We start from the raw sequence: 7,469 nt of genomic DNA, 5'->3' as shown, positions 1-7,469 counted from the left end.
AGTTAGAACAGTGAAATATAAACTCTGAGGTAACAAACTATAAACTCTGGGGCAAATATATTCTAATCTAAAATCTATAAACTTTGGCAAATGTAACTATTCTATTACATGTATATGAACTATCTATTTATAAGGCAAATATAACTATTCTATGGCAAATATGTGATAAGGATGGCCTGTTCAAATTGCTAGGCCAGACCAGACACTATCTGGCTAACTAACTTCAAGCTATGACCAACAAAGAATGCCATAAGAAGTTCTATCACCAGCCCATTCTGGCTCTGAGTCAGAATGGGCTGCACCAACCGAGCTCGGCCTCTAGGGGGAACCTAAGCTTCTCCCCTAAACTTGGCAAAATGGAACAGTCCAACAGGCAAACAGGGAAATAAACAGGCCGAGACTTCACAACAGCCTCCATGTCCATTTAAGATTAAGATGAGATGGTTTTTAAAAGAAAGTAGCAATAAACTATTGTGCCACATACTAAGCGATTCAGGAGGGTGTCATTGGATGCTTTGGACAATTTGTTGAATTCCGAAAGTGCACAACGCCAGTTTGAGACCAACCAAAACTATCATTGCAACATAACCGTGTTAGAAGGTCTTTGAGCTCCACTAAAATTCAGTTGTATCTATTCACACTGTCCTAATGCAGATCACATGAATAATATACCTGACTCTGTTTTATTTATTATGCTTGTTTTTTTTCCATAGGAAAAGTTGTTCCAATGTATTTCAGTTGTGAAAGTAAGTCGTTCATGTTTTTAAAAGTTGGGGTTTAATGCAAGCTCTGAAGTAAATCAGTTGAAGACCACTGTTTCAACTTAGTTCATTGGCTTACTTACACATTTCGATAATATTTCAAGAAATATGGGGTTCTGAAATAACACAATCTTTTTGCAGTGTGGGATTTTAAAAAAACCCTCATGGGTAAGAAAAGCCACACTATACATATTTTTATCACTTAAAAAGATGAACTGTGAACATATTAGGAATTTGTGTCCTGGGAATTGACTTGTCCATGCCTGTCAAGGTGAATGTTGTCACTCAGAGACAGGATACTGAGGGAGGTATCTTTAGGCACAGTAGCCTCTGAAGATGCCCTGTTGGAGACTCCTGTCTTAAAGGCCTTCTAAATCAAATATTAATATATTTCGATACAACAAATAAGTCAAACCTTCACTCCTGATGAGGTTTTGGATTTTAAAGATTCTGACTGTTTACAAAGATCTGGAGTTTAATTTTACCAGTGAGACACCTGCTTGTGCTTGTGCTCTGTGCTGAGAACATTTTATGGTGGGTTTGTATGGTGACATAAAAGTAATATTTTCAAAAACATGAAGTATTACCACTAATCCCAAATATCTAGCTCTGTGATACATTTTTCCTTACATCTGATCCTGAGCTCTCAATTCTCTTTATTAGTACCTGTAATGTACAGTGTGGAAAGTATACATCAGGAAGTTGAAGAGAACTGTGTACAGTTCTCATTCCTATCTGCAAATCTGCGAGGTGTATTTCTAACTGGCTTTGTGGCTGTAATGAGGAACAAGGACCTTCTACAAGAGCTAGTGTTCCAGGTAAAGATATTCTCGTTGTGCGTTAGGCTCTTCCTTTGGGGTTAAGGGTTTCCTCATCATTTGTTTCCAGCTCATTGTCCCTCCCTTCACAAATCCTTGGCCATATTGTCTTTGTGGATCTCTCCCATTAGTGTCTTTCCAACCCAGTGTCATATTTGGAGGCATTCAAGATTAATCTCCGCTTCCCATTGTCAAGTGTAGTTCCAACCAAAAATATATCTTCTTTAGCTTTGGGGAAAAAAAACCCAGGTTAACATTGTCACCCCTGTGGTGTTTGTTTTGTTGTTTGTGCCCCTGTTCAGAAGATCTTGCTTCACTTTCTGTCCCTGGGATAACTGGATTTTGAAAAATGTGGCTTGTCTTGGAAACAAGGATTGGTGATGAAGCTTCAATGGAGAGACCTTTTCCCCTTGATGACTCTTCCAAGAGTGCATTTCCCTTCCTGGGGGTAGATTTCTCTCACGTCCGTTTGTTACAACCTTGTTCTTGCTTGAGTGTGCTTGTAACTCGGGGACTGCCGTCACCCATTGACTGGAAAATGTGTAAAAGTTATTTACAAATTCCTTTCTCCTTTGAGAGAAAGAGTGAGAAAGTCACCCTGCCAAAAGAAATTCATTACATTGTTTTGTATTTCAGGACAAAAAGTTAACTTGCAACCCCCACCCTGCTTAAAAAAAAAACATTTTGACCTAAAACATTTTCATTTAGAAACCAATGCACTTTAACACAAAATGCACAAATACAGTGTTCTTTGCATTAAGCTAATTGTGTTTTTTCCCTGCAAAATCCAAGGTACTTTTGGTGAAAAATTAAAATCTCCAAATATGAAGAATAATTGAAAAATTGCAAAAAAAAAATGAGTATTACATTATTATTATTATTATTATTATTATTATTATTATTACAGTCTTTTCTAAATTGCTGCCTTTCGCCCAATCCTGGGACTCAGGGCTAACGTTATAATTCTATTAAAATGCAAGTGTTAAGAACCATTGAAAGTATGCCATGAAAAAGAATAAGAGCAGTGGAATGAAAACATTTGCAACTCTTTTGTTCTTGCAATGGAGGATGAAATATGTGCAAATTTTCTTCTTTGCACCACAGCAGTCATTGTTGCTCTTTTACAGAATATTATTCCATGGAAGCCCCTTCACACATCCTTCAAAGGAATCTTATCGGCAGGAATGTTTAGGAGATTATCTGATTTATAATCTTTTTCAGTTCTTGTGGGTTTTTTCGGGCTATATGGCCATGTTCTAGAGGCATTTCTCCTGACGTTTCACCTGCATCTATGGCAAGCATCTTCAGAGGTCTTCTGGAGCTGGGAAAAAGGGGTTTATATATCTGTGGAATGACCAGGGTGAGACAAAAGGCTTTTGTAAGTTGGGCTAGGTGTGAATCTTTACGACTGACCACCTTGATTAGCATACAATGGGCTGACAGTGCCTGGAGCGAACTCTTCTTGAAAGGTGATTAGATGTCCCTGCCTGTTTTTCTCTCTGCTGTTTTAATTTTAGAGTTTTTTAATACTGGTAGCCAGATTTTGTTCATTTTCATGGTTTCTTCCTTTCTGTTGAAATTGTCCACATGTTTGTGGATTTCAATGGCTTCTCTGTGTAGTCTGACATGGTGGTTGTGAGAGTGGTCCAGCATTTTTGTGTTCTCAAATAAAATGCTGTGTCCAGGTTGGTTCATCAGGTGCTCTGCTATGGCTGACTTCTCTGGATGAAGTAGTCTGCAGTGCCTTTCATGTTCCTGGATTCTTGTTTGGGCGCTGCGTTTGGTGGTCCCTATGTAGACTTGTCCACAGCTGCATGGTATACGGTAGACTCCTGCAGAGGTGAGAGGATCCCTCTTGTCCTTTGCTGAACGTAGCATTTGTTGGATTTTCCTGGTGGGTTTGTAGATTGTTTGTATGTTGTGTTTCCTCATCAGCTTCCCTATGCGATCAGTGGTTCCCTTGATGTATGGCAGGAACACTTTTCCTCTGGGTGGATCTTCATCTTTACTCTTGTGGCTTGTTCTTGGTCTTGCAGCTCTGAGGTGGAGTATCCATTGGCCTGTAGAGCCCAGTTGAGGTGGTTCAGTTCATCTTGGAGGAGGTGGGGTTCGCAGATTCTTTTAGCACGGTCTGCCAAGGCTTTAATGGTGCTTCTTTTTTGACTTGGGTGATGGTTGGAGTTTTTATGTAGATATCTATCTGTGTGTGTGGGTTTTCTGTAAACGGTGTGACCCAATTGTTGATCAGGTTTGCGGATGACTAGGACATCTAGAAAAGGCAGTCTTCCTTCCTTTTCTTTTTCCATAGTGAACTGGATGTTAGGGTGGATGCTGTTAAGATGTTCCAGGAACCTGTTGAGTTCTTCATCTCCATGGCTCCAAATGGTGAAAGTATCATCCACATATCTGAACCATATAGTGGGCTTTTTGGTTGCTGTTTCAAGAGCTTGTTTTTCAAATTGTTCCATGTAGAAGTTAGCTATGACTGGGCTGAGAGGGCTCCCCATAGCTACGCCATCTTTCTGTTCGTAGAATTCATTGTCCCACTGAAAATAGCTGGTGGTGAGGCAATGGTGAAACAGCGCCGTGATGTCTTCTGGGAACCTCTGGTTGATGAGTGCCATGGTGTCTGCAACTGGGACCATGGTAAATAGAGACACCACATCGAAGCTGATCAGTTTGTCATTTGGATTTAGCTTGAGATTGCTGATTTTTTCAATGAAGTGGGCTGAGTCCTTGATGTAGTGTGTTGTGAGCCCAATGTGGCTTTGTAACTGTGCAGCAAGAAATTTGGCTAAGTCATATGTGGGGGACCCAATGGCACTCACGATTGGTCTGAGTGGGGTGGAGTCCTTCTGGATTTTGGGGAGTCCATAAAGCCTGGGTGGAAGGGCTTCCGATTTACATAGCTGCTGTTGTATGTCGAAGTTGATTGAGGAGTTTTTAATTAGAGTGTTGGTTTTTCTGGTTATTTTGGAGGTTGGGTCTTGCTTAAGTTTTCTGTATATAGTAGGGTCCAGGAGTTTTCTGATCTTCTCCTTGTATTGCTCTGTATGCATGATGACTGTGGCATTCCCCTTGTCTGCTGGCAGAATGAGGATATCAGGATCTGAATTTAGGTCTCTAATGGCTTCTCTTTCCTTCCTAGTAATGTTACTGGAGGGGAGTTTTATAATCTTTTTGGCAGGAAAATTAAAACTAGCCAGTGGCTATCTATTTTATGTTTACATCAGTTCTCTCACATGAACTGATTTAAAGGACAGAACCAAACCAAATTCATCCTCAAAATTACTCAACACTCCTTCATGCTCTTGATTCAGATTTCATCACAAAGCAACCCTTGCTTTCATTTGTGTGCCCCTAAATCCCTGCATTTAGGTCCATGTAACTGGTTGGCATTGACATTACCTTTTTCTTTATGTTATTAGCTGGAGGAGTCACTTGAAACCTCTGGCCAATGCAAGCTGAAGGCAGACAAGCCAGAATTTCAAGATCTGGTGGAGAATTTGCAAGATCGCAGTGGAGTCATCATCCCTGAACTTGCAAAGGCAGTTGTTTATTTTCTAGAAGCCTTAGATGGTAAGGATCACAACTTCCAAAATACAGTGACCATTTGAAGGTATGTCACTAAAGGACATTTCAGCCCATGAGCCTCTGCTGATTCAGTTGTACACATGTTGATCTTGCAGATAAGGGCAGCATTTCAAATCTCAAACTGCTTGAAATTTCCCACAGCTCTCTTGAAGGGCACCTAGATCTCTTCAGTAATAATTAATCATGGACAAATAACTCATGGCCTATTCTCCTAGAGTTTCTCACAGATTTGCCCAGTTACTACTGTGAGAGGACAACTCAGTGAAAAAGAGGCTTCTCTTTATTTGCATGTCCCAGCATGCTAGAGCAAACTATGGCTCTTTCTTATCATATTGCTGATAAGAATAATCTTGTCAGCTCTCTGCTTCAGCCATTCAGCCCTAGTATGGAACCCTTCCCTTCCATTGATTGTTTTGCTCTCTTTCTCAGAACTGCAAGAAGAACAATTGATGCTCTTGGAAGAATCTGTGGAAAAGAAGATTGTGCCCAAGCAGCTGGAACTGGTGAGAACTCTAATCACACATTCCCTACATGTTTTGCCAGACATGTTAATATTTATTTATTTACAGTATTTATATTCTGCCCTTCTCATCCCACAGGGGACTCAGGGCGGATTACAATGTACACATATATGGCTAACATTCAATGCCAAAGACACACAACAGATATAGACAGGCAGTCAGAGGCTATTTAACTTTTCTGGCCGCCAGGGGAGCTGTCGCTTTCATCGTCCATCTACGACACTGATAAAGTACTTCCACATTCCCCGCATGCTTTTGCTGGAGTACTTTGCTGGTGTCTTTTTTATGGCCTTGTAAATTAGTTAAATTAGCCTCCCCACACATAGGTGGTACCTAATTTTCCTACTTGACAGATGCAACTGTCTTTCGGGGTGCAAAGGTCGACAACAAGCTACACAATTGGTCGGAAGCTCACTCTGACCTGGGCTGGCTTCGAACTCATGACCTTTTGGTTAGAAGTGATCTTAATACAGCTGACACTCAGACTTAATAGATAGTAGATACTCCTTTTACAAAACTGAAATAAGTGTGAATTCTATGGAATCCTAGGATTTGCAGACAGCTTTCAGTTTTAATGCAGCAGCAACAAACAAAAAAACCCCCACAGGATTCCATATGATGCATCCATGCCGATTAAAGTGGATCGATGGCACTATAACTGTGTGGTGCAAAAGGGCATGAGTTCATAGGAGCCTTCTGTATACCTCTGCCTTTCTAAAATGTAAAATGTAATTTGCCTGCTAGCTTCTCAGCACTGGCAGAGCTAACAGTGGCAAAAGAGTTCCATAATCAAATTGTGATACATGGCTGTATACTATAGTTTTTCCAAAGATTTTCCAAACAACAATGATTTTTTTATTTACAATGAATATTTTGACTTGTGTGGTTTGATTTTGCTTCTTTTGTGTTTCCAAAGATCGATATCATATTAGGCAATATTCTAAGCAACGATGAAAAGAAATTCACTGTAAACGTCCAGCTCTTATCTGAAGAAGAGATGCTTATAATGGGAGCAATGATTGAAATGAGTGGAGTGACTGTTCAGAAAACTGAAGCTCAACTTACTGGAACAGGAGAGCCTGCAGCTTTGGTGCCCTTGTTTGTGGTTCTTTATGTGCTCTCTCTTCTAACTAAGCAAGAAGACGACTGAATTCATCATGATATCTGCATGACCAAGCTGTACACATTTATCTGGGAAAATCTCATTTATTTCCAAGCTTGAAATATATATATATTGGGTTCAACTCCCACAGTCATGGGTTGGGTAAATTGCAGTTCAGAAAAGTAACTTTTTCCAGACTTTCCTCAGTGCAGCTTAGTTCTGAGCAAAACCGGTATAGGGTTATATTGTAGTGCAGATACGTATATATGGCCTTGCTCTCAGATCTTCTTTGCACTATATAGCCTCCTTTTCAGTCACATTTCTCTCTTGGAATGAAAATTAGTAGTAATAAAATCATTTATTTTCTTTGCAAAAGACCTTAGGTTACATGCCTCATTCAGCCCTTACCATTTGCAATATTCCTTGTTCTGATAGAAATTATATCTCCTGATGATGGTAGCCATCATGACCATCTATCTCAAATAGCCGCTGCAAATTATGGCTAATTTTCTTCTGAAGTAGAACCATCCAGTCTCAATTAAATGGGATGGATAGATAGCTAGATTGTGGATGGTCATATGCTTGTTTTACCATGTTTCTCACACCAGAAACGACTTACAGTTTTTTAAGTCGCTCCTGACACGACAAAAAAAAAAAACACACACACACACAC

The 7,469-nt window shown here is 40.0% G+C and overlaps 1 protein-coding gene across 1 annotated transcript; it reads left to right on the top strand.

The window, feature by feature from the left end:
• Positions 1-1,435: 1,435 nt before the first annotated feature.
• LOC137097432 (gasdermin-A2-like) lies at positions 1,436-6,844 on the top strand. The gene is made up of 4 exons (XM_067470545.1): positions 1,436-1,579; positions 5,008-5,158; positions 5,603-5,676; positions 6,611-6,844. Exons 1-4 carry the CDS (start codon positions 1,541-1,543, stop codon positions 6,842-6,844), a joined length of 498 nt encoding a protein of 165 aa, XP_067326646.1. The 5' UTR covers positions 1,436-1,540.
• The last annotated feature ends 625 nt before the right edge of the window (positions 6,845-7,469 follow it).

Source organism: Anolis sagrei, chromosome 6, assembly GCF_037176765.1.
Source record: "Anolis sagrei isolate rAnoSag1 chromosome 6, rAnoSag1.mat, whole genome shotgun sequence".
In the NCBI taxonomy this organism is placed as follows: Eukaryota; Metazoa; Chordata; class Lepidosauria; order Squamata; family Dactyloidae; genus Anolis; species Anolis sagrei.
The sequence above is the reverse complement of the archived record's forward strand: the minus strand, read 5'-3'. Positions and strand labels throughout refer to the sequence as shown.